Here is a 27376-nt window from a genome sequence, read left to right on the forward strand (position 1 = left end):
ACTCTACAGTACCGCTTTTGAATAGTCACAGTGGAAGTTCCTATTGGATATTGTCCACTACACCTCATAAAATGACCTTTTCGTATCAGACAAGGTCTAGAAACAATGCCAAAAATATGAGAAAAACACAATAATATGGGATAGTCTAAGGCTACTCAGTAGATTGAAGCGTTCTAATAGGAATCAAATGTTTAGTAATTTACAAAAAGATGATAATAAAGAATTCGAGAAAGATTTTTTTTCTGTATTTTTATAGAGACTTTGAGCCGATTGGCCTCATTCGTCTCTTTAATTTGAGAAAGATGATTTTGTACATAAATCAAAGTTATTTATACATCTATAGGTATCCTTTTTCTTAAATCAAACATTCAAAGTTGTCAAATTTTGCAATGTGGCTTAAAGAACCTGTGCTTCTTGTGCTTCTAATCAAAACTAATTACTTAAAATAGGGATTACATTTTGTAAATATTTCATAAACTATAAATAAATTCAAAAACGATTCCAAAGAAAGCCGCTGGATAAAGTTCACAAAGTGACAGTATTAAAATTAAAAACAGCAACCCAAAACGAGTACACAGCACATGCATGCATCCGTTTGCTGCCTTCGCGATGGCCTTGCCGCAACGGTTCGGCCCCCGAACGTACCCAAGTTCCCAAGTTAATTTGCTTTCCTTCACCTTTCGCCCGGAGTCGAGTCGGGCGAGATTAAAGATCTCTTGTCACCATTCATTTGTCAGTGGCCAGGCGGTGGGAAAAGAGCCAAACCGGCCACCAAGCTGTGTGTGTGTGTGCATGACTGTGGAGGGACCACAGTGTCTCCAAGGGCTCGAAAGACCTCCCTCAGACCCCTCTGCTTCATTCCCATTTCCCTTTAGTTCCGGACCTGTTGGACGAAATCCCACACGGTGGTCGAAAATTACACTTTCGGAACGTCGGTTTCGTCCGAATGGACGGTTCGGTAGGCTCGGCACAACTCGGGGTGAAAGTAAAAGCGCCTCTAAAATGGCATCAAATCCAATTCCGAATTTTATCCGAGGTTCGTGGCTTAATCCCTCCCATCCCTGTCCGCATCTCGGCAACCCAGACAGCAGCGAGAGTGTGGAGACACTTGTCGTTTTTTCGAAGCCTGTGCGGCGTGACGGCAGAGACTGTAAACGTGTAAGTGTCCGCTGGGAAGAGTGATAAAGGCGTTAATGAGTCCCGTCCCCTACTCGGACCAGTCCCGGCTACAGGGGACCCAACCCCGGCCGGTGGCACCAACTTGACGATGGGAGTAGCACCGTAGGAGGAGAACTCACTTTATCAACGAATGAATGGCAATCGCATGGTGACTTGACGGCTGCGGGGCGGAGCCGTAGTTCACACGCATTAATTTCCGACCCTCCAATCCCCGTGTGGTCTCAGAGAAAGCTCTGGAGAGGGAAGCTACTGTCCGACTCGCTCCGTCTCCATCATGACCATGACGCAGACCGGTAGCGAAAGTGATTAAAATTGGCGCGCGTTTGCGCTGATTGCGCAATCAGTTCACGCATCGGTGTTCGCGTTACGATTTTCGACGCGGCGAGCGGTGCCGCAGCAGGAGTGTGGAAATGTGAAATTTTGCCCCAAAAATAAAACAGACATCTTTTCCAACCCGCCGGATGGTGGCGGTGTGTGAAAGTATTCCGGACGGGTTTGGGATTGTTTGGGGGTGAAACGAAAGAATAATGCAACCAAATTTATTCTGATTTATGAACCACGCCGGGGCAAGCACGACCGTAGGGGATAACAAAGCGAGCCTCCGAAAAAACGGCCATTTTTGCGCATGTTGCCGTCACGCTGGAATGAAATTAAGAGTGGAAATGTCGGCGGGCGAGGGTATTTCCCATTTTTGGATGACTTTAAAAGGCCCGTACAACTGTTTTCCGAAGGGAGTGTGGGAGTGAGTTTTTTTGCGTTAATTTGTTGCTGTTGTTAGTGCGCGTTGCTACTCTCCTTATGCTAATGTTTGTGCTTTTTGTTCCAGCTGACAGAACAGAGCGAGAGACAGCGAAAGTGTCATTTGCGCGGCCTCTGCTTACGCACGCGGCGCAGATTAATCTATTCATCGTTTGGGTGGCGTTTTTCGGGGTTTTTTTTGTCTGAACGCGTTTAAACAGTTTGTTGATATTTCCGGTGTCTAGACATGCGTTTCTTTGTTTCGGTGTGAACGCATGCTCATCAGCGCCAGCAGTGGTTTGGGGCTGATTAGAGTGAAAGTGGTGCGTATTTTCCGCGTTGCTCGTAACACAGACAAAGACATTAATATTGTCCCAAGCCTTTATGGAGACAGACAAAAAGTTTTATCATTTGATTGCATGTTATGATTAACACGCGTGCTTTTTGAATGATTTTTACCCACCGTTAAGTGCAAAACTGTGACTCATTGGAAACCGGCAAAAGCAGCGACTTCAAGCAAAGCCACCAAAGATCCTGTTCCTGTGGGTTATTTTGCACATCAAAACCCCTCAAACCCTGTTGACGGTCTGCCACGGCGCGAGCTGACTCAGCCGGAGCCTGCGGTTAAACCCCCGGTTGAACCTTTCCCAGCGCGTCCCTGCTTTCTGGAGGTCAGCGTCAGTTCGGTTCTCGAAAGGGAAACATAATCCTTTCTGCTCACTGTTTTTACCGCTTCAGCGCTTGATCGAGCCCGAGAAAGAAAGCAAAACAACTGAACCCAAAAGCTACTGTGATGTAGCCAAAAGTAACAGCACAGACAGTTTTTGGGCGTTCATTATTCTTCCCCATTGCGCAGCGGGCATACTGGACAGCCGACCTCGTTCCTGCGCGCCGAAGAACGATCCCGGATGCGATTTCTCTTTTTTTGTGTGTGTGTGTGTGGCTTTTCCTCTCTGCAGCAGGGACCTCTTCCAGGCCCCAGGTTTGTTTTTTGAGGAAGGATTAGCCCCGGGTCTGGTCCGGGCGTTGTCACCTGGGTAAGTTTTTGTTTTGTTTTGGGGTAACAATCAGCAAGAATCGCTCGTAAAAAGGGCTCGGCGCACAGAATAACTCAACAGCAACACAGCCACAAGCATAAAACCAACCATACTACATTGGAAACAAAGTAAGTAGCGGCCGGCCGCGTTAAGCCGCAGCGTACACGATAATCGGATCGATTCGGGCATGCGGCGGAAGGATCTGCTGCGAAGAAGGTGCGGCCGCACAAGCGTTTCCTGCAATTTTACAGCCAACAAAAATCAGGTCAAGCCGGTGTCTCTGTGTGCCCGTAAGTCTGTGTGTGTCTGTGTGTCTGGACAGGAACAATCCTGGTTGGGATTTGAATTGGTGCGCGCTGTTGCTGTGCCCGACTTTTTACACCATCATTTAACATTGGACTTTCTTTCCTCGCTTTGCGGGACGGGCAATTTGTGTGTTGCCGATAGTTGTTGTGGGTTTTTTTTTGTTCCAGCTTGGTGCTTCGTTGCCAGCGCAGGTAGTTCTGAGGCCGAACGCTAATTGCTAATTTAATTTAAACGGGAAGCAGCAGTAAAAATCAATGCGTCCGTTTGCAGGAAAAGATGGCCAACAACAACGAAAGGTGCTAAACAAGTTGATGGTAAAATGAATAATACTAAGGGAATGTTCTTTTGTGACACGTACTGTGAGGGAATTTTGTTTTATACCGATAAGTGTAACATTAATTAATATTCACTTTGTAAATCCGACCGACCAATCAGTCCACAAAACACACGGCGGAAGAAAGCCCGCTTGTGTCGCCCGTTGATCGTTCCGGTTTTGTAGTTGGTTCCGCTTACGAATTGGAATAGGAAATTCTATAAAACCAGTTGAATGTTGCCCGGCCGGGAAAGAAAGTAAGTGTAGGCAGAGAAATATCTGCGGGAGATTGAAAACAGCAACCTGGTCGCTGGTCCTTTCACACGCCGCATCGATTTGTTTCATCGATTGAGGCTATTAATTTTGCATTCTAAAGTGAGGGTTTGATTTTGAGTGCTTTACTACAGTTGTTTGATGTTGTAAATAGATTACAGTCAAAAAAGAAAACATTACATTGTACCCAAAAAAACTTCGCTCAAAAGATCGTACAACACCTACACAGTCGACGAGTTCCCACCGGACCGGACAAATGCTTCCCCAAATGCTGCAGGTAGTGAAATTTTAAGCACCCGAAACATTGCTACATTAAGCAGGGAAGACTCGCGGCCACGCAGACGCTGTGGGAGGCCTACACGCCCGCCGGTTGCAATAAATCATTCGCTCAAAATCCAAATAATTTCACTTTCGTTTGTGGCACAACGAAACATCCCGGTTGTTAGCGGTTTCCCAGGCTCGTAAAAACAAACCACCCCGACTTTTTTAATGTTCTGATTTGGTAAATATTTAACCCCCTCTCGGGGAGGAAGTAAGGACAAACCAAAATTCACAATGGGAGCCTTGGATTTGTATTTTCTTTCCCCGCTCGCATATCTACAGCGCGTTTTCCTTCCTTCCACTCGCACGCGAATACATTAAACAGGCTCGCTTAATGTCACGTTAATTTGCGACGCGCACTATTGACACAAAACGGCGGAGAAAATTTCGCTTTTCACACCACACAGGCAAGCGACCGCGATCACCGCTTAATTACGCGATCAGCAGCGCGCAAAAGTTGAAAGAGCGTGACCTGTGCAAACAAACCCGCCTCCTGCGCCCTACGAAACTCCAACAGGATGCGAAGCTCATGAAAGCTCCAGCCAGAGCTCCCACACTCGGTGCCGCTGCGGATTAAACTCGTTAGAGGATTAAAGGGCCTGCACAGCCGAGTAAATTCCGGTCCGTTGCAACAACAACAAAAAATTCGATGTAAATGTACGACCCTTCCCCTCTCTTCCCCAAACGTCCACGACCCCACGTCTACCGCTGGGTACTTGTTAACTGTTAATTAATGAAGGCTCTGCGGCCCGTTCGGGCGCAGGCGAATTGGCAGAGGATCTGCCAACTGGCCGGACACGATTCCGAGCCGTTATCGTGATCGTCATTTGCACGACTTATGATGTTTACCGGCATCGGTCGTACGAAGAGTCAGCAACACGGTACGAAGAGCGGAAAAGAAATGGCCTGCAGATGGGAGGGATGAGGGGATCTGCTGTCATCCCTTCTGCCGTTCCTTTGTTCGTGCTAGTTGGCCGTGCTTCATTCTCACCAGCTCATTGTTTCGCGTCCAAAATTGTCACCCTCCCCGTTTATTCCAGTTCCGTTTTAAAAAGGAACACCTTTCACACACACTCATGCGGTCCTTTCTCCAAACTGCCAGTCCCAATGGGGGACGGGACATTCTTTTGGGGAAGGTAAATTCTGTCGACATTTCACTGTCATCATCGGCCAGGCAGCGTCGGTCGAGGTCAGCAACGGCGGTGAAAGCGAAATGCGGCACTGCGTAGGTGGGCACTGAATTTCGCCGCGTTTCGGACACACACACACACACACACACACACACACACACACACACACACACACACACACACACACAGGCCGTGTCTTTGTGTCTGACCTTCCACAGACACACACACGCTAACACGCTGACACGCTGCCATGCTGAAGCCCCCGTGTTTGTGGTCGGCAAAAGGATCGGGATTCCGGAAAAGGGAAGGTAAACCGGTTCCACCGGTACACACAGGGAGCTCCAGCAGCAGCAGCAGCCAAAGATCCGGGCTGCGGGCGCATTAATGTAGTTGAACGAATTTCAGATAACGGGAGGAACGGGCAGGAGGAATGTCATCTGCCTGTGTCCGGGTTGGCGGTGGCGGAGGGCAAATATTATTAGATATCGATCTTTGGTGCCAAAAAAAAAAAACACGCAGCATCTTGTGCGTGGCAAACCACAGCACCGGCAAGGGGTAAATCGGATGATGCCACGGCGGCGACCACCACCGCGAGGCGGATGGCGGAAAAAAGGTGAAAGTTTTCAAGCGAGCAGCCCAACCGACCGGCCGAAAAAAAAACGGCGACGCACACAGCCAGACACCCCAAAGCCGCTTTGAACCTGAGCAAAAGGTCTGACCACGGGTTTCACCTGATGGTCGAACCCTTTCAGTCTGCGTCTCTCTCGCTCTCTCTCTTTCCATCTGCAACGGTTTTTAGTGTTTGAAATATTTCCATGTCTTTTTTTTGTGATGAATTTTAAAATACAAAAATACACACCGCTTTTGAGCCAAATCAGAAACACACACAAAGTGATGGAAATTTATGGAAAGCTTTTTGTTCCTGCCTTTTTTTTTTGGGGGGTTTTAGTTTTCGCTCTTGATTCATGAATAATAAATTTTACCATTTTACGAGCGCCAACCCGGGCGAGAGATAGCGCTCAGTTGCCGGGGTTTATCACCGTCGATTATCTCTCCGAGCTCTCCCAAGACACCAACAACAGGCATCAGGAATGATGGTGCCTGCCAACAGTTGTGCATCAGTCACGGCCATTAATGAATGTTGCGTAAGCGCAGCTGAAGCAAAATTGCAAGAAGCAAACGGTGGATTCGGGAAAATCCGGACGCCCGCAAAATCAACCGACAGCAAGCGTGCGGGGCTGCCGAGAAATGCTGAACCATCTGAAGCGTGTCGTGGCCCGGATATGATTAGGAAATGGAGGGCGGCCCTTTTGCTTTGTGTGGTGGGTGGGTGGGTGATGGGAGCCGTTCGCGGGGTTTCACTTTCGACGCGCATGCAAGGTGTGAATTGGTTTCCACCAATGCGTGAAAAGCGAGCGAAACAAATGCGTGCTAGCAGGGCGGATAGGAAAACCACCAACCAACGCGGTGTGGTTTTATCGGTGAATTGTTTGCGGAAACCGCTGCCGCAGCGATGGAGTGTGTCTTCTTCCGGTGAGCCAGGGGCAGCTTCCGGGGTATGTTCGCGACAAGGAAAAGAAACAATTCGCAATGAATTGGACACAACGTTAACATACTGTATAAAATATGACAGTGATCAACGACCACGGATGGCATCGAAAAACTTGCGCACCAAAGCCTTATCGAATAAGGCTTTTCTCATCAATACGCCACTTAAAAAAACACTTTCTTCTGTGACCTTTCGGGCGCGTTCGGCGTGATAAATAACGAATAACGACAAGAGCAGATTAGATAACGATCGGACCCCGGCCGGGCCGACAGGTGGAAACAACAAATAGCGTGACATTTGCTGCGACATCTCTCTATTTCTAAATTTCTCCCCCCGCGCGGTGCGGCTCGCTCGAAGCCGGATGGACGGAAATATGTAAATTCTGCAGCGCATCCGCAGCTCGTAGCAAATTGCGTTTGCCGCTTTGGGGTAGAAATCTCAATCAACGTCCGGCAGCAGCGGCAACAGCCCCAGCTCCACATCTTGTTAGATGGCTTTTTAATTCTGTCCGGAGACACTTTCGCAATCCGGGCAAACGCTTCGGGGGTGTCGTGCGGTGCAGTCGGAACCAATCAATCGCGCTACATAACTTACGGTACATGGCACGAGAAGGGGAGGGAAACAAACACAAACTGATGTTTCGAGAAGCGTGTTGGGCTGCGTGGTGGCTGCCGTTGTGAGGTAATTAATTTAACCGTGAGCCATTTCGCTTTCTTCCAACCCCGCGAGCGACGGGTTCCCCATCTTATGTTTGCTTGCGGGTGGAAATTTGATACGGAAAAGCGCACACGGAAGCCGCCGGCCGTTCGGTGGAAGCGTTTGTGTGTATGTGCGCGTTTGATTTTTTTGCTTTTCTTCTTCACTGCCTCTGCACTGGCAAGCAGGCTAAAGGGTGGAAGGAAAAACTTCGAAACAAACAACGAAACAACTGAAGAAGGAATAAAGAAAAAACGACACCAGCAAAGGTGTTAGATAATGAATCAGCGCCCAAAACGCCAAACGTCGCTACAGATGCGCGGCGATTAATTAAGAAAGAAAGTTTCACTTTTCTGCGGCAGGCGACGGTGCTGTAGATGGAAGATTGCTCCGCAGCTGGCGGGACCGCAGACTTATTAACATCTTTTCCCCATCATCTCCTCTATCTCCCGCTCCGCTGCTGGTGCGCGATGCTTCCGCAGCATTAGCGCTATTATGTTAACTGTGCGTCTTCACATCTGTGTGGCTTCAAACGTGTGTGTGTGTGCATGTGTTATTTCGTTTTTCGAACCAATATTGCGCAACGAATCGGAAGGAAGCAGTGAGGAAGCGTTTCTCTTTGGCTTTGATTTAACAATTTTCATTGCCTTTAATTTCGTTTGATTTCGATACGAGACGCGTTTTAATGTGTTTTTTTTTGTTGTTGGCAGTTTTGAATCAGCTTCAAAGCTGGTGGAACGAAATGCTTCAATTTGCCGATAAGCGTGCGCTTTCATTGGCTGTCGATTAATCAGTGCATTTGCGTTACATCACTAATAGAAGAAAAGGAAAAGCTGTAATGTGTATGATTGCGATGCTTTTGTGGTCTATCTTTCTCTTTCCACCGAGGAGGCATACTGCGCAGAATCAACCCCTGCTTCTCTCTCTCTCTCCCTTAGATAAAGCTTTCATATTTCTCCAGCATGCTGGGGAGAGGCTTCAAGAAGCTTCACGCCCAACTTCCGGCCCGATACAAACCCAAACAGACCCGTAGTGATTGCTGTGCGGGAAAAAAAGCACAACCCTTAATTTGAAGGGGAGTTTCCACCCCGAAGGCCAACAGCAAGATCCTCCAGCCCCCTCCCCCCCCCACCCTCCCCTTTCTCCCGGTGGGAAATCTTCGCTGTGCGCGGGCGCCACAAAGAAACAATAAAACAAGCTGCAGCAACAACCGCACTCCACAGCGGGCTCGGGCTCCGATAAACAAAAGACTTCAATGCACGACCGAAAAGCGAACTCACTTTTCAGTCCGAGCCGAGCCGAGAACGCGCCACTCTGCACACACACACACGCACACACACTTACTCGGCTGATGAATGTTTGACGAGTGCTGTGCGTTTGAGCTTTTTGCTGTCCGCACAATGGAAATATAAATTGCCTTTCCCATTCATCCGGCCCTTTCCGTCGTGCGCTCTATGCAGCTTTGCGCTAAGCCTCAATGCGCGCGAAACAAGTTGATTGAGTGAAGGCGAAAATCTATGTACACTACAGCGCCTCACCTTTGACAGTCGCAGTTTTCCGGAACCCACTGGCAGGCGCATTAGCATACGACACACATACACACACACACACACACAGGGAGCGACTAATTGTGCGGAAAACGGAATCTAGTTTAATCCCATCACCGTTCACTGGCAGGCTGGCACTTGCAGGCCTTTTCTCCGTTCAGAATAGTCTGGAATTTCACTTTCGACGCGGCGTTTGAGTGACTGTGCGGCGGCACCTTTGGCCCGGCTCACGCGTGGTCCGCCGGCCCAAGCGGCAAGCGATTGTATCGTTAAATGCATTTTTGTCAACGTCAACGTGGTGTCGTGTCAACGTGATCAACCGTGTATGTGTGTATGTGAACGGGATATGGGATGAAATTTAATCTTCAAACAGTAGATTAAAGCGTCCCTTCGTTCCGGAGCGATCACTCCAGTGTGTCAAGCTTAGCAAATTGCATCCAGCCAGTGTCCAGCAATCCGCTTGAACGGTCCGACACGTTGCAGTAGCTTACAATTGAGGCAATAAGTTGCTGAAAGGGTGTAATTGCATCGTATTACGCCTATTCTGCATATTAACATGTTAAATTACTGTCCACCCTCATGCTGCAGGATTGTAGTACAGGGGCAAAAGTGTAATTTGTTCATTTTATGGGGCTCCCCGTTCAATATTGTACCCCTTGTTGCTGACCCATCGGTAACGAATCATGCCCGCAAGATCATAAAAAGGTTGCAAGCAATCAACAGCTGCAAACGTTGCATCTCCGCTGGCCACAAAACCCACGACCCATTCAGCAACATCGGCACCTTGTTTTTTTTTGTTGCTTATCACAAGCAAAAGGCCTGTGCAATAAAAGTGCGCCTCATCAATGAAGCAAATCACATTCTACCGGCCAACCTTGCGGCTTTGCTTACATAATCATCCCTTCCACTGCCGCCACCGTGCCAGCATAACTAACTACCATCACACTAATCTACTTTTTTTCCCGCGCCAACCCGCCTAACAATTTCCTACATCTCAATTTCCTTTCGACGAGCTTCCGTCCCGCACCAGCCATGGCCGTGTATGACAGGGTCTTAGTTTGTATGTGTGTGTGTGTGCCAATACATACCCCTTGGTGGAGAAATTTCCGCCCCTCCCACAACCCACCGTTAGTGGGTCTTGTCGGCCGTGCTTCTTCGGAACCCATTTCAGCCGCCTTATGTAACGCACGTAACGCGCGCGCGCACGCTCCTATCCATCACGATCGGCTTCGCTTCGGATCGATACGGAGAGTGCGCGCACACACATGATCGAATGCATGCTGATATGCGGCACAAACACACGCGCGCGATGATGTGTTTGTATGCGCGGGGTGGAAAACAAAACTCTCGCTTTCCTGTGCGCGAAAGTAGTTCGCGGCGATGCATGTGTCGCCCCGGGTAAAAGTAGGTTCGACCGAAATGGCACGCACTCGGTTCGGATCGATCGTGAAAGGTGGGATCGGTGGCACGATACCACACCGCTGCCACTGTGGATGGAGCGGATAGGGGGGTGCTTGTTTCTGGGGCTCGTGTGGTTTCCGGTCACGTACGCTCGCATGCCACACACGCACACACGTTTGTCCCCGACAACAAGGAGCAGATGATGATTGGCCCCGGAGTCCAGCGGGCAGGACAAAATTGGGAAAGGTCCTGTAATGGGAAATGGGGTCTAAAAATAAAGCCAGCCCAAAAAATTGGGCGCAGCAAACCAAATGAGAAGAGCCATTTTGAAAGTGGCTCACGAATCCCTTCAAACGAACAAACGAAGAGAGAAAGAGAGCAATGGCATCCCTTCGCTCCTGCGCTGCTGCTGTCGTGAACAATGTCGCGCTCGGAGCTACTGGAGTTACTACGGCAACAACCAGATCGCCATCTCGGTGCCACCAGTTGATGGCATTTCTTGCTCCCGACCCAGCGACTTCCATTGAACGAGCTTTTCTTTCCGCTTGGCCGTACTCTTTCGCCTTGTTTGCAACCGTTACCGTTCACATTCGCAAGCCGTGTTGTGCGACTGGGATGGAAGAAGCATCCTGTGGTTTTCTTTGTGGCTTTATGTTTAATGCACGAGTTCGGGCAGCCTTAAATCAGCTACTTGCAGGTATTGTGCTTCATTCGAAGATAAATCAGACAAAAAATATGATTGCTTTTTCAAGTAAAATACGATTGCCAAAAGTGCTCTTAGCTGTGGGACATTTTATTGTTTCTTGAAATTAACTTAATGTAATGGGAATTGGACTCTATAGCATCCTTGTTTGACACTACTAATAGGAATTTTCAAGCAACTTGTCCAAAAAAGGGTTCCATAGAGTCCAATTTCCAATATATGGAGTTCACTTCCAATAGGAATTAGTCAAGGAAGTGTCCCACAACTAGGAGAACCCCTGGAAACCACTGCAAAGTGTTTAAAAGGAATCCATGTTTGATTCTCTTTTGAAAAGCTCAAACCAAGAATTAGTCCACACAAAAAACCACCCATTGCATCAACATTGCATCATAGAAAGCGAACGCCACACGCAACCGCACACCTATGACGTGTGTGTGTGGCGCTCTAGCAACACTCTGCTTAGTCACCTTCTCCAGCTACGGTCCCTTGCCTATTATTAGCATTCGCTAACATTTGCCGCGGGCGAAAGTTTTCCGTTAATTTAATCGCTACGACCCGCACCGACCCGCTACCTTTCCTCTAGCCTCTTTCTCCTCTCTTCTTCCCATGGCACACTGACAATTGCCACATTTCGGCATCGATTTCCGAAATGTGATGAAATTTGAGTAACCCGAACCGAACCGTCGGGACTTTCTCTCTCTAATTCCGGAGGGAAAATAAAGGTGTCCGAAATCTGATTTTGATGACATTTTCTCCGCCTCGGATCGCCTCGCCGATTACTCGGACGAAATGGATTTATTTTGAAAAGAAAACAGATGTATTAATACGAATGGCACAAACGGCGCATGTTCGTGTTTTGCAGTTCCGGCTGTAAAATCAAACAAACGTGCACTCGAGCATTATCGGGCCGAGCGCACCTGCCCTGATCGGATCGGCTTTGCAAACCGGGGGTAGGATTTTGTTCCTGACGACTCATTAAAAAGCGATCAGTAAAACCAAAACTACACTAAGGCAAACGAGCAAACGCTTTTCCACTGCACGATTTTTCATCTACCCACGATCAAGATGATTACAGCTGAAAAGCGCTTCCCTATTTTGCTTGCAATTGCATCCCCCCCATTCGCCCACTAATCAATCCCACGATGTTGATGAATTTTCTTCCCTTTTGATTCGAGGCACAAACAATGGCAGTGCGCTCCTGTTGGCAAATTCGCCTGCCTGTGCACGGCCGTCGTCACGTCATCCGTGCGCGTGCAACATGCTTTTTTTTGCGGCACAGCATCATGCTGGCGAGATCGCGCGATTGTGTGCAGAAAGAATTGCCCCAACTTGCCTCCGAAACGGTAGATCGTGCTGTGCATCTGCCTTGCTTGCTTGTCGGAATGCTCCTTCTTGCGATGGTTGCGCGGTTGACCGTAGCTGGTAGCGCAAAAAGCCATCGCGGGAATACTAAATGTCGAAGCTCACCTCGCGAAGGAAGCGCGGGCAAAGTGGAAGTGGAAACTGCAAGAAGAAACAGACACACACACACAGCCCGATAATCGCCAGGAAGCGGTAGAATCATTCAAACGAAATCGAAACCAACCATCATCGCCTCGATCGTCTTCCTGGTTGGAAAGGAAAAAGGTTTCCCCATCTCCTCCAGCTCAGCACGGCTTGCGAAGATAAAACGGTAACCGCAACGAGCAGGCGAGCAAACGGTGTACTTCAATTCCGTTTTACGATCGTGCAAGCAGTTTAGCGAGCGAAAAAAAAACAGACGGAAACGAAAGACTCGGTAAGCGACAAACCCGCCGCTGCTGCTTTCCGGGGTTGAGAAGTGAGTAGCAAATAAAGGAAAGGATGTCATGGTATATGATGCCGCGTTGCGGCAGGGAAGATGTTGATGCAGTTTGATAAAAGAGTCAGGAGCTTACCGGGAGGCCACGCTCACTTTCTTCTGGGTTGGGTTTATTTATTTACGTTGTCGAACCAACGGACCAACAGCGGATACGGGTAAAGTCCATCCATAAATACCTCGTTTGTTTTGCCAAACAGAGCCTTCGAGCAGCTTGGTACTGTCAGAACGTGCTGCCAACACTAGAACGCACGCACCTCACGTACGAGCAAGCAGTCGTGCCGTTGCTGCTGCCTTATCGTACTTATGCTTGCAGGGTTTGGCCACAGACTTGAAGGATCATTACAGGTGGCACGTCCTGGGAAAAGTTCACACCCCCCAGTACGCATAGTACGCTTTAGACGCTTTAGACCAAACCGTCCATTTTCACGTACCAAGAAGCACGTACCATAAGGCCTGGCTGTTTTCAGTTTCGTTTTTGCTCATGCTCATACAAGTTCTTAGCATTTTTTTGGGCGTTCTGTTGTTTTGAGTGCTTGCAACGTCCTTGTACACTTACGGCACGTGCTAGATAGTACCCTTCGCTCAAAGCATGGTGAAAGTGAGTTTCAATTTGTCAAAGAAAGCCAAAGAACGGGCCATATTGAGTGCATTTAATTAGTTTATTATTGATTTAAATTGATTGTATGTTTACTTTGAATGTTTTTCATTATTTTTTATGTTTTGCTTTATTTTTTTTGTCGTCATTAAATCCCTCAGCCAAAGCAACATCGTCGTAAACCCAACGTCTTCAGTGCTTTTCCTCAATCCACACCACCCATTTACCCATTCAAAGTTTGTTTTTGTAAGTTTGCATTCAAAGTTCCCCACTGGCAGGTCGTCAACTAGAGAGAAAAACAAAAAAAGCTTGTCACCTTTCACCATCCGCCCGCCCAAACTAATGTTTGTTGCTTGTTTGTTTGTTGCTTGGTACGCCCGACGAGGGCCGACGAGGGAATGGTTTTGGTAAAACAACCTCAAACGCAACCAGTAAACAAGCAAACAAACGCGCCATCCCCTCGCCCGTTGCTGCCGTCGTCCAAGTCAACTAGCTCCTTCTCTTCCCTCCCCAGTCTGGTGATGTAACGGAAAGGCACGCCAAACCGCCATTTCGGAGGACAAGGCAAATGGCGCCACCTGAAGGCAAATGGGAAAAGCGAGGGGAGAGAAAAAAATGCTCATTTCCTCCAGCCATGAGGAAGCGGATGAGAGCCCGGAAGATGGAGACGGGGGGCGAGTGGGACAAAACCATAAGCATGCAATTGCCATGCACTACTCCACCGCAACCAGCCCTTTTGTTTCTTTTTCCTCCCACCCGTTGGCGTCTGTTGGCGAATGCGGGTGCGTGCATGCATGCATGCCTTGTGTGTGCTGTACATGTGTGGAATCAAAGCCGGCAACACACCACCGCAAACGGTGCAAAGCAAACGTAAAACAAAAACAATGTACGCCGCCTACTCGAAGCAACGTTCCGCTGCCAGAGTGCAGCAGAGTGTGTGTTTTGTTTTGCGTTTTTTTTGCGCAGTCCAATCGTCTTCCGATTCCAACTCCAAGAGGAAGCAAGCATACTGAAGCGGTAGCAGCAGCAAAAAAAGAAAGAAAAAAAAAGAAACACCTTTTAAGACACTGCATTTACCTCCCCCAAGGGGCGCATGCAAGCTTCGCCAGTGGTGAGAATAATCACGAGGAAACGCACAAAAGCGCAGCGAAATAATCGTTCGAAAAAACAACAAAAAACAAACTAACCATCACTGCACGGTTTCAAGCACACAAGCAGGAATTATTACCTGTACATGGTTGGCCGTATGTGTGCGTGTGCTTCAAAAGAAATTATGCATTGGGGAAAAATCTCCCAAGATGCTTTTTTCGGACGACAACAAAACAACGTTCAATGGTTGATTTGCAGTCAGCGGCTTACGGTGTGAGACTTTTCCCTTTCGCATGCGATTAAGTAAAGGGGAAGAAAAAAGAAGCTCAAGTGTCTGTGTGTGTGTGTGTGTAGTTTTTTTTTTCGAGTATGTGTTAAGTCGTCATCTCATCGACAGCGCTGCTGGACAGTCGCGCGCGCAAAATGCTTAAGCGCTGTATTTATTTTGTTTCCCATCGCTGTCGCTGCTGTTATCTTACACTTTTGCATTCCCACTCGCCGACGGTGATGCATTGCGATGCAACACCGCACCACTATGACAAACGGAGACGACGACGACAGCGACGGTCGCTGTGTTGGAGTGGTGACCGTGTAGAGCTGGCGGTAGTTTGGCTGATGTTAATGGGAAATGGTAATTACACACGGGACCGCGCGCACACACACACACCGCATTACTTGCTGGCCATTTAACGAGCCGGGCACTAATTTGTCCCAAGCAGCGAGACAAGTGCGACGCAGACATGGGACAGCGAAAGCCATAATATGGTGAATGGTGAAGAGCGAAGAGGTTGGCTGCGAAATGCACCAACCAGGGAATGATTTTCTATGCATTTCTTGAACAACAATTCTATGTTGGTAGAAAAATCCCAATAAAAACAATTATAAAATTGTTACATTATAAAATTGTAAACACCCAGACACTAAAGCTGGGTGGTCGATGGATTATTACTTGAGCTACTTCACGACAACAGTAGCGCACACAAACGAACGGAAAGGGAATGAATTATGAAATTCAAAGTAGAAACCTCATGCACCTCATGCGTTGGCCGTAATTTATGCCACAGTCACGCAGTCTGTCGCTCACCTATGATCGGAAATTAATAATCCAACACCAGTAGGAAGTACCTGTACGCGGGAAGCGACAATACCAGCGAAACAAACGATCCCTCTCTCGAAGCAGGTGCAATAGGGCGACCCCTTTCTTCACTTGCTTGCTGCCGTGTGTCTGGGCCAGCAATTGGCAAAACGATCAAAGCACTTCGGTAATTGTTTACTTATGCAGCACGCTGCATAATAGTTACGCCGGGGACAGTTAGCGATTGTGCGATGTGTGTTTTGTCTGCGTCCCGAAAGTGGACCGATTTACGTGACTAATGCATATAGCTGGCTTGTACGGGGTACGTCTTCTCCTCCGTTCGTGCGCCCCTGGTAAACGTTGCCGTGGACAAACAGAGCGGAGGAAAAAAAAGGGGAAAGGAAAACTGCGACTTGCGGAACTGCGTGCGTGCCACCTTTCACGTCGGTGACGAAATGCGCGCAGATGCGTCATCGATCCGGGGTTCAGGTTAGTGGTTGGCCTGAATTGCTTTTGTCAATCGAAAGAGGCGCTTTCTGTGTCAAATGGTGAGGCGAAAAGGGATGTCTTTGGTGTGATGAAATGGCTGAGGATTTTGTTTTTAGTTCACATTTCACTATTTAGACGTCTCTACATTTCAAGATGTATGGTGAAGGTAGCATTCCGGAAATGGAAGAGTCTCTTTGACATATTTAAATATCTGTTCAAAACTGCAGAAATCGTTTAAAATATTTAACTCATTCCACAAGCCAAAGTTTTGCTCTTGTATAACAAGAAAGCTTTCCCACTTGCTACCACAAGGCAGGCACCTTTAAAGAACCAACCCCAAAAACTACACCTGCACCACAATGTTGCGCCATCGGATGTTTTGCGAGCTGCACCGCACCGGACATTAAAATCGGGCGAATAAAAACACACTTTTAAACCTATAAAGGCGCGCGGGCGCGCGCACTCACACACACAGCAAGGGTGATGTCGTGATCACACCCCCTGCCACAGTCACCCGGTTTGGGGTGGGTGCACTATGGAAAAAGCAATCGGCAACTTTCTCCCATCAATAATCCATAACCTCTCGGGGGCTCGTTGGGGGGGGACCGCTCAATTCCGCGGTACATCTTCCGCGTCCGAAAGGCCTTCACACAAATGTCGGCAGTACGTTATGGGAATTTTATTTCCCTCCCCTGCCCTATGCCTGCACCACCGTCAAATGGATTGACCCCCGCCTCATCCCCTACGATGGATTCCAAAAATAAAGAGAGATAGAAAAAAAAAGCAAGCGACGAACCCAGCGACGTTCGAAAGATCGAAGGTCAGCGCCAGCAGCATCAGAGGGGGCTGTAAAACGTTTCGCGTACACTTTCCAGTTGGAAACGGTCCGACCGTCGCCTACAGCTGTCATCGCGCGGTGTATTTGACATTTCGGATTAATTTCCATTTTCCATCCAACGGCTACAAATTAGACAGAAACACACACACAGACAGGCAGACCAAACGATGGAGCGTAAAACGCTTATCTCGCTGTTGTTATCATCCTTTGCCGGTGGTGAAGCTCGTAAGGCGGAAATGCAACACTCGGGGAAGGCAAAGCACAGCTGATTGTGGCCGCCAGTGAGAGTGCATTTTTGGCCGACACTTCCGAAGCGAATGAAAGAGACTAGACGGAAAATTAATCTCGCTTACAGTGCAGCATCTCCCTGTGCTCCTCGTGGCTCCACGAACGAGTACGAGAAAAGTCACAGAAAAACTACGGCCCGAAAAACGGTTTCACTTTCTAGCTTTTTTAATTCAAACATTAATTAGCTCTTGCACCGACAAAATGGATTCCGTTACGAACAGAAGAAGAAAAAAAAACGCTCAACCGTCTAGCCTAGGAGTGGCCAACGATGGTGGGCAGGCAAGCAACGAAAAATTAGAAACACAATAGCGACAGCACGAACGAAAAAAAGTGCGTAAACGAATTCAAATCCTCAAATCCACCGGACCACCGGAAGAAACGCAGATCATACCAACAACAACTACTACAAAAAAAAATAAACTGCCGATAGAAAAGGAAAGGCATAAAAGAGAGGAAACACGCACAAACGCACCACACACACAAAAAACCCCTGCCCCCCTCTGCCCTCTTCCCTTTGAATTGAAAGCTCCACCAAAATTGTACGCACCGAAAAGGATGAAAGGCGACAAAGCGAACGAAGCAGACCAACTTCCAACGCACAAAATTCACGCACCGTACGCCAGACTCAGACGCCAAAACCGTTGGCAGTGTTGGGCCCCAGCGCTACAAACCTCCCAAAAAAAACGAAAAGAAAGATTTGGAAAGACTTTCCTCTCCGGCGCGACGAGGGCTTCATCGTGCGTACACGCACCGCAGAGCTGGAGCTTTTATGCGCCTGCGAAACGAGAAATGGCGCACCAGCAACGCAGCGGCGGCGGCGGCGGTGCAGAGGAAACGATTCGAAATCGCTCAACGGTGCGTAAAACTGGTTTTTTGGGGAGAGTTAATCTGGTGCCTCCCCCCCCCCCTTTTCGACCGTGTCTGTCTCGGCAGCAGAAAAGGGAAGTGATGAATAACAAATAATAAAAGTAACAGCGTAGCAGTATAAAGCAGTTCAAGACGGTGAAAGAAGGAGCAAAAAAAAAAGAACGATCACACTCATGAACATGAACCCAAGCCGTGGCTTGTTGCAATGAAAGTGGGAAAAGATGGAAGGGAAATGAGCAGTAGTGTAGGAGCAGTACTTTGTCGATCTGCGATCTGGTTTTTGTTGCGTGTTGCTTGAGGAAGTAATAAACTTTTATCAACAAACTGTTCCAAAGGAAACGCTTAAGCTTTTGCAGCATTCACTGAAGCAAGAGGACGTTCCGGACCAGCCGGAACTAGTGTCAAAAAGACGCTAGTTAAGATCTTTTGCACCTTATTTATGCTGCACGGTACTTTTTTGTTGTAAATATTTAAATACACAAAGCCAATCTCCATCGCTAAAAGAGTCTATAAATAGTATCGGCCTTTAAAGCTGTTATTTGAAGTGATCTTCATGTCACCTAATGTTTGTAGAAATTGTCACGCTGCCTGCTCAATGTCGCAGAAAGTAAAAGTAACGCCACACTTCACCAGTACCCTCGCGCGTCCCCCAAAAGCCGCGCTGTCCCGAAATAAACCGGTCCGGAGCGAAATTGAGCTGAGGGCGAGCGCGTATGATTTGTGGAAGCACACACACACACACACCCAAAACTCACGCACACGTGGGACACTGCCGCGGCCGCGGTGGTCAGGTCCGTTCGTTTTCGGGACCAGACCACGGCCCGCAACCACCCCTTTTTACCCCGTGAAGAGGAAGTAGCGAAATGAAATGGAAAGTTTTCCCTACTCTCGCCTTTTTCCCTCGTTCCCCCATTCGTCGGGCCTCGGAGTCTAGCCGAGATCAGAGACAGTGGTGTGGTTGTTTGTGGTTTAGTTCGCCCCGACTTTGGCTTCATTTTCGGCAACGTCACGCGCGCATATCCCTTAGGGCAAAGTCGTTTGCAACTGCAACAAGGTAACCCACGATCGCCCCCGGGGAGAGGTGGAGGTAGGATGTTGCTCAATCGGTTGGGTTTCAGCGCGCCCGCCAGAAAGTAGTTGTGCGGTGAAGACATATTAACGACCGGGCCGGGAACGAACCCCGGGCGTTTGGGATGTGGGAAGACACATTCCGATGGTGTGATGGCTTTGGCTTTACGGATCCTGGGATCGACCCTTTTGAGTACCCTTTTGAGGCATGAGGGAAAAGGGCAACTTCCTGCAGGGACCGTGCGATGGGAGTCACTTTTGCAGAAAATCGTAATGAACTGTTGAACTTGCTCAAACTCGGTATAGAATGGTCTCTATTAGAAAGGAAGCAAATCGATTACGGAAGAGCATCCGAAAAAGCAGTTTTCACGAGAATACGTGATATTCCTTACCATTAAAATACAATTAACAAAGTATAGAGCATTCTTGAAGTGTACGATCGACAAAACTGGAAACCTTACAAGTTCGAGACATCTTCAAAAACAAGTTCAGGAATAGTGCTTTGTGACATCAAACTCGTTTGAATGCCCGAATGTCTGGAATTTGTCAACCTTCAAAGTGTTGAACATCATCATTAAATTCCTATCAACTCCGAAACATCTTTATGATTTCAACATCTGAGCAAATGTGCTAACAGTTCGCAATCATAACAGTCATTAATTCTTAATCTATTTTCATGTAAGGTTTAACAGACTACTGAAGTGAAACTCATTGAGAGTATCCCAAACCCACTTGCATCCCTTTCACCGTGTCCCTGGAGGATAAGAAAGCAACACATTACCGTTTAGATACGCGTGATGTCTCCACAGCTGCTGCACCTGGTACTGTGTGATGCTGTTGTTGTTGTTGTTGTTATTGTTGCCGTTGCTATTGTTGTTAAGATTAATCGTGTTGTTGTTGTTATTGTTATTATTGGCGCCATTGTTGTTGTTGTTGTTGTTGTTGCTGGTGTTCTGATGTATCGCTTGCAGCAGCTGGGACGTTGGCGGTAGGTTCTGGGTGCCACCGTGATGGATACCGGTCAGTCCGTTTGCACCGGGCGTGTTGCTCGTGAGCAAGTTCTGGTGTGTCTGCTGCTGTTGCTGCTGATGCTGATGTTGTTGCTGCTGTTGTTGTTGTTGCTGCTGTTGCTGCTGCGGGTTGCCACCCATGCCGAGTCCACCGACATTCGTAAGATGCTGCAAGTTGTGAACAACTTGCTGCAGGGGCATACCGATCGGAAGGATACTCGGTGGAGGCATCGGCCCCAGGAGCTGGCTGTGCACGCCCTGGTTCCCCATACCATTGTGGCCGCCGCCGGGTCCACCGCCACCGCCAGCCCCGGTCGGGCCGCTGCCATTCGGACCGTTCGAGAGGATCTGGATGTGGGGCGATGGGGACGGCGTCGGTGGCCCTATGTTCATCGTCGACACCGGCGGCAAGGGTTGGAATTCCATGTTCATGGTGAGGCAGCGGGGTTTGTGTGAGGCTGTACAAGCGATTTTTGAGTAGTTTCTACTAACACCGATTTACTTCAAGATTCCTAACGAAATTGTGCACGAGTTATTCGTGTTATTCCAACTTTTTTTCTTCCTATATTCCTCCACTCACACTCACTATTGCCCTCTATGCACTACTCAAACTCCTCGGGAGCACGGATTGGTTGTCGTTTTAATCTCTCTTTCTCTCTTCTCTACTACAAAACTTGTCAAACACCACTAGTGGCAAAAGATGTTATCATTCACACTTAGATCTATTCGCTTTCGCTCTTCTTTTTCAAAGCAACCACAAACACTGGTTAGCTCGGATATCACAATCACACGAATGGAATGGCGACGTTTCGCACTCACACTAAGCTAGACCCACGCGCTAGGAAGCAAAACATACAGACGAACACTTCATCGTGATGAGTATTTACGCGCATACTTTGCTGGCATCTCACGCCATGTTAATTGATAGGCTTGCCGATACACACCTCACACACCTCATCGAGTGGCAGATGCACCCACACAGCACTCACAAACTCATACACAAACACTCACACACTAACACAGAGACTAGGACACTAGCCGCGCTGGTCGAAGGACTAAATATGGCGGCGATCGGTCTACTTCTAGAGGTGAGAACAGGGGGAAGGAAGAAGAGGATGATATAGAATCTGATCACCAAAACCCGTCGGATGGGTTTATGATATCGGAAGGGAGTCAAGAGGTGGTGTCTCGATGATCACTACGCTCACAGATCACAGAGCAAACCGGGTGTAGGTAACCGCAACGTCGGGACCGGTCGGGATCACGAGCAAAGACATCTGAGCAACGGCTTACAGAGACTAGTCCACCTACAGAAAGGGTTGTGGGTTTCGGCTCCCCCCAAAAGACACTTCCGAATGCAAGCGTAGCAGGTACCGAGGATCACACGTTTTTCACCGACCGACTTCCTCTGAGCACTTCCTCCCAGTGTTAGTGGAGAAGAGTAGTGACGCGGAACGCACTGACTGCCTGACTGCCGCTTCCGAAACCGTTGGTCGCTAGCTTCCCTTCCCCGGGGGGAGAGTGTTGGTGTACTATTTTTTTGTTTTTGCCTTGCCCTCGTCTCCACGAGACCGGACTGGAGTTGCCTGGCTCGCTACCGCGCGCGCTCGTATGCAAATGCACTATGCCCGGCCGTGTGTGAGTACGCCGGTGCTGACCTTGTACGTGCTACACCATGCGTTGCGGGTCGCGCACTAGGGCCCTACTCCGTGCTTGTATTGTTACGCGCGCTCTTCTCTATTCAAATTGGCGGCGTTCTACCGAGCACAGCAAAACGACACTAACACCACACGGCACTACGCACGGGCACACGGGAACGGAACGCGCTCGTGCGAACTTGTGAACGTACAGTCAGACACTGAAGCTTTGTGTGCTCGCAGCCGAAACCGAGCGCAATCGGGAACGTCGGGAACGCGCGCGCTCGCAGAATCGGGAATCGGGCACCTACACACACCGCCAACGAGCTTGGTAGTACACCGCAATCCCACGGGACAGTCGTTGTACGTCACTCGCGTCGACAGCGGGAGTGTACTATTCTATTGCTGTGTGCGCTTAGTGTATAGAATAGCGAAACCGCATGCACTGAGTTCTCCAGGAGTGCTCTCGCTCTTTCTCTGGATGTTTACTGTCACGCTCACTTTGTTCGGTATGTGTGGCTTCGCCTTTGTCGAAGGTTGTGAAGGTTTTGAACACTGTATCCTGTTCCCGCAATTTTTTTCACAGCTGAATCAAGAACCTACAAGAACTTGGGGGAAGCCCGCCAGTATCCTGCCTGCCAAGGCAAAGGATGGTTCTTGATAGAAAACACACACACACACGCGCGCGCGCACAAACAGTAGGTACGGTGGCCAGCTGGATGGCAGCACGCGGGAACACAGCGCAGGGAACGCAGCCGCAAACAAGAAACACCACGCAGAAACGTCAGTACGCGATCGCGCACGATCGACCTCGGAACGAAGAGTAAGCCCAGTGCAACCAGCGTCAGGCTCGCCACGCTCGCAAACCGTCCCGTTCGTTCGGCCAAACCATGGGGGCTCCTGGTTCGGGTTTCGGGGTTTGGTCGCGAATCCCCCGCCAACAACACGAAACTAGCAGCAGCAACAACAACAACAAAACCCACCACGACACCCATTACCGCCAGCCGCCAGTCCCTGCCAGGCGCGATCACTTTCACTCTTGCGCGTGCAGACGACGAACCCCTCGCCCGCCGATGGCACATCCGAAACCGGCGACCAACGTGTCGTTCGCTCTCTTTTCCGCACCGTGCGGCATAAACCCGCCGCTCGTGTCACGCTCTGGCTCGAGGCAACCCCTTTCACCGTTGCCATCATCGCGGAAGTCGTGCACGCATACACAAGCGAGAAACCCGAACCGACCGCCGAGTGAAAGTAGTGCTGCCGTGAGGTTGCGAACAAAGCGAGTGCGAGCGGGACCACCTCTGGTACAAGCAAACCACCACCATCGCCGTCGGTGCTCTCGCTCGCCCTTTGCAGCTTTACACGTTTTCGCACTATTTTCCGCGTCGGGGTTCGCCAGATTTGGAGCCCCGCTTTCAGCAAAAAGGGGAGCCCATTAACACACACACACACACATAGAGGAAAGCACTAAACCGTCGTTAAATCAGTTCCTGTGTGCCGGGTAGATGCTGTCGGAAGATAAACGGACAGCGTGCGGGATAGCAGCCGCACAGCCGAGGATCGCTTTTGCCAAAAACCAAAAAAAAAGAATTCATCCACACACACACACACACACACACACACACAAATAGAGATACTATACACACACCACCACTATTTCTAGCGGCCCCTGGGAAGCTCGAAGCAAACGGGGCGGGGGAAACACTTTTACTTTCTTTCTGTACCTTCTCTTTCGCTCACACACTGCTTAGGTTTCCTCTTCGTCGTGCTTCACCCATTTGCCCGGAAGTGTTTGAAGCGGAATGTGTGCCGGGCCTGGCCTGGGCTGGGCGGGGGCAAGGCAGGCGGTGGACAGAGTGCGGGAAGAAAGCACATCCAGCAACCCACCCACCACCCGAAGCGGGGGTAGGAAAGCTTGGCAAACGGGCCAAGCAGGCAGACTGGAGGTGGAAACACGAACGAGAAAATGCAAACAATAGGAAAAATCGTAACACAGCCGGAGCGTTTGCGTATTACGTGATGCAAGAAATAATCGTCGCGCCAAATGAGCACACACACACACAGTCCGTTGGAGGAACGGAACCCGATACACACACTCGCAGCTCTAGGCGCAATAGATCGGATCGGGTTTGCCTCTTTCGGCGGTTTGGCGTTTGTGCGGAACTGGCTGGCGCTGAGCAGAAACGCTGTTCGACGCTCGATGGGCGGAATGGAACTGTTCCGCGTGCGGGGACAGCACTGGCTGGCACAGAGCAAGACACATGCACACACGCACAGCGATAAGGGCGCTTCGGTGGGGAAGCTTCCCTGGGAAGGGCAGAACCGCGCACATGCGCACACCGTTTTTCCGAAACGCTTCAAGTGGGTGGGGTTTTGCTTTGGGGGCTGTCGCCGGTTTATTGGGGCGAAAGCTTGGATCGCTCGGTTCTGTGCCGTGCTTGGGCGGTAAGGACACTCCCATCAGGATGTGTGCCGAGTTGTGTGAGTGGCAAGTGCGGTTCCAGTCACTCTGCTGGAATTGCCGTTGACTTGGAGGCTGATCCTTCGCATCAAATGGCAATCTAACTTGCTTGACAGAAACGTAAAATATACAAGAAAGGGAGGATTTGAGTTGAGCATGAGATATTGCCATCTTTTAGTGCCTTCAAACCCAGAAGCAGTACTTAAGTAAGTTCAATATCAGTCTTGATTTCGTAGGCAGGAGCATCAAGTAATGCTCGAGCATGTTAAAATCCACAAATAAAAATTCATTTAAATATTTCTTAGCTTTGAGGTTCTCTGGAACCTTTCGAGGTGAACCTTTCCCATCCATTCAAACACAATATTGACATCCTATTGATTGGCTTGCCGCAGGATCCAATCAAACACCTGATTGTGCTCCCCATGTTGTACTGTGCGCCGAGACTACGGCTTGCAAGCCGGTTTTTCCACGATTAGACCCGACGCAAACCGGCAAACACGTTCTAGATGGCGTGTACCGTGCTCTGCCACCAGCTTCAACCACTTATCAGTGACTTGCTGTTTGAGGATGGTGTTGATTTATTTCCAGTTTTTTTTCTTCTTCTTCGCTGGCCTATGTTTATATACCACGGTCCCCTATCTCACCTATGAAAAAAGGGCGAGATCACACAAACACACACGGAGGGCAAGCTTGGCAGTTTGTTTAGTGCAAGCAGATGAGTAAGTGGACACACCAGTGAGTGCATGAAGTCGACAGGCACAACTGCACTACCTCCTACAGTTCCTCCGGCGTAGTTGTACGGTAAGGGCAGTGCACAATTAAACCGATTGAAACTTAATTCACTGTTTCACAGTCGGCTTCGGGGAAGTTACAACTACTATTGCTGCTACTACTACTACCACCACCACCAGAGGGCTGTTGTGTAGTCGGGCTGGGAAGATGGTTGGCGATCGTTTAATTACAACTACCGATGGGAAACGGCAACAACATCAGCAGCAACAAGCAACTCGCTCTCGACCAAGTAAACCTTCATCTTGCGTCCGCGGAGCAGGGGGGAGATGGCAGCTCTGCGAATGATCCCACCCACTTCCCTATCTATGCAGCTGCCGCCAGCTTCCGCTCTCTGATCGTGCGATCGTGCAACCGGCTGTGTATAAAACGATCAATTGAATGCAGCGGGTGGCGTGCCGTGCCGTGTGCTTCGTGCTCTGCCGGAGAGGGTTGTGGAATGCTGGAGCGTACACCGGAACATCATTTGCATCCCGCGTTCACTGTGTAGCGCTCACGTCTCCATACGCCGCCCCACCGTTCAGTAGCCGAGAGGAACTTCGATCAACCGATCTGAGCCGCGGTGTGACTGTATGTTTGAGAACAGTTTTTCGCGGCAAGACACATCCAACTCCGAAGCCCCTTTTCCATATGCACATTAACAGATTGAACGTTAGCTCGTGTTTGTGGGAGAAATTAATATACGTGCTGCTTTTATTAGCACTCCCTTATGTCACTTCGGCCACAATTGTTCTATTATTAAATCATCAGAGCTCGCTGTCTGCTGAACCCCGCTTGCAAATAGAGAGAAGCAAAGCAAAATAATACCATTGATTGGATTGATTGTTGTACGTCCGTTTCGTCGTCACGTTCTGGCGGTGTGCGAATAGTGTGTGAGTGTTGTTAAAGCTCCCTTTTTTTACCAGGCTTACGGCTGCCAGAGGGCAGAAGCTGTCAAAGGTGCTAGATCATCGCTGATTAGTTTGCAGTTAACAATCTTATATACTAAAATTAAGCTCTTTGTTGGTCGCAGGACATTGTACCTATGATTGAGCAGTACAAGGAAGGAAGAAAACTATTAGTTAGAAGGTTTTACGATTTTAACTCGTTTTTTCATATTGAGATTGACATTTGGCAGCTTCATTTATCTCAAAATATCAGCCTAGATTTGATGAATATGAAATAAATGTTATGCTTGTTAAATGTAAAATGCTTGATTTTTAAGTTTTGCACAGGGATAGCTCATGTATAATGGAATTTGAATAACATATGTATCAAATCGACATAAAATTCAATTAGAAATTTCTAACTGAAAACTATCCTTCTAATCCCTATTGGATTTAATTTGATTCTTGATACCCTGATGTAGGTTGGAAACTTATTAATTTAATTTAAAACGTTAAATTAGCCATTAGTTCATTGTAATCACACAAATTGTTTTGGAATAAAAGTGTAAAGTTACTAATTGAGCATTATTCTACATTAAATTTACGCATTGAATAGATAATGTTGTAATATTGGTAAATATGGTAGAAATAAAAATATTGTTATATTTTACCATATTTTGACATTTTTAATCGATCGAACGATCTTTGCAATCTGATAAATGTTGTTAAAGAACGTTGTTTTAGCAAAACGAAAATTTTGAAACGCACTGTACTACTCTTCGCATACTTTGCTCCAAACGCTTCCTGCGGTTGAAGCGACTCCTCCAGATAGTGAACGATTGTTACCGATTGCAGTCGAGTGCATACACAAACAGAACCCGGCACACATCTACCCCGCCAGTGTGTGTGTGTGTCTGTGAAGTGCATTTGTTTCCCTCTATTCCCCGACCGCACCGACTGCATCATCACGCTTGCACCATCATTTGCACCTCCTAACACACATTGGCACACACTGCACACAGCAGCGACGGTGACCAGGAGTGGGGTCGGGTCAGGGCGCGGGCCCGACCGCAACAACCGCGAACTGCAGTTTGCGATCGGCGCCCGCGTCACATACCCGGCACGAGCGCAAACTGCAATTAGGTGCACGAAAAAACGCAACGGCAGTGCGAGCGCGCTCCAGAAGTGCCCACGGCTCCAGCTCCCATCCCAGCGCGAGATGAAGTCGTCGGCGATCGTTCTGGCACAGTTTCAAGATCAAGTTCTAGGAT

The 27376-nt window shown here is 48.7% G+C and overlaps 1 protein-coding gene across 10 annotated transcripts in view; it reads right to left on the minus strand.

Annotated features, from left to right (window-relative positions):
• Nucleotides 1-27376, minus strand: part of LOC121592531 (myb-like protein Q) — a 59657-nt gene that overhangs the window by 18895 nt on the left and 13386 nt on the right. Inside the window, exons 1-2 of one of the 10 annotated variants that reach the window (XM_041914057.1) lie at nucleotides 24006-24205; nucleotides 20124-21434 (exon numbers count right to left, since the gene is read on the minus strand). The exons of 6 other annotated variants lie outside the window; for them this stretch is intronic. In XM_041914057.1, coding sequence (XP_041769991.1) covers nucleotides 20124-20784 — 661 coding nt within the window. In that variant the 5' untranslated portion in view covers nucleotides 20785-21434; nucleotides 24006-24205. Of the gene's footprint in view, nucleotides 1-20123; nucleotides 22557-22592; nucleotides 22653-24005; nucleotides 24206-27376 lie in introns of those variants that run through there. 3 more of the 10 variants (XM_041914056.1, XM_041914058.1, XM_041914059.1) reach the window with 3 other exon arrangements.

This window comes from Anopheles merus, chromosome 2L (assembly GCF_017562075.2).
Source record: "Anopheles merus strain MAF chromosome 2L, AmerM5.1, whole genome shotgun sequence".
NCBI classification, from domain to species: Eukaryota; Metazoa; Arthropoda; class Insecta; order Diptera; family Culicidae; genus Anopheles; species Anopheles merus.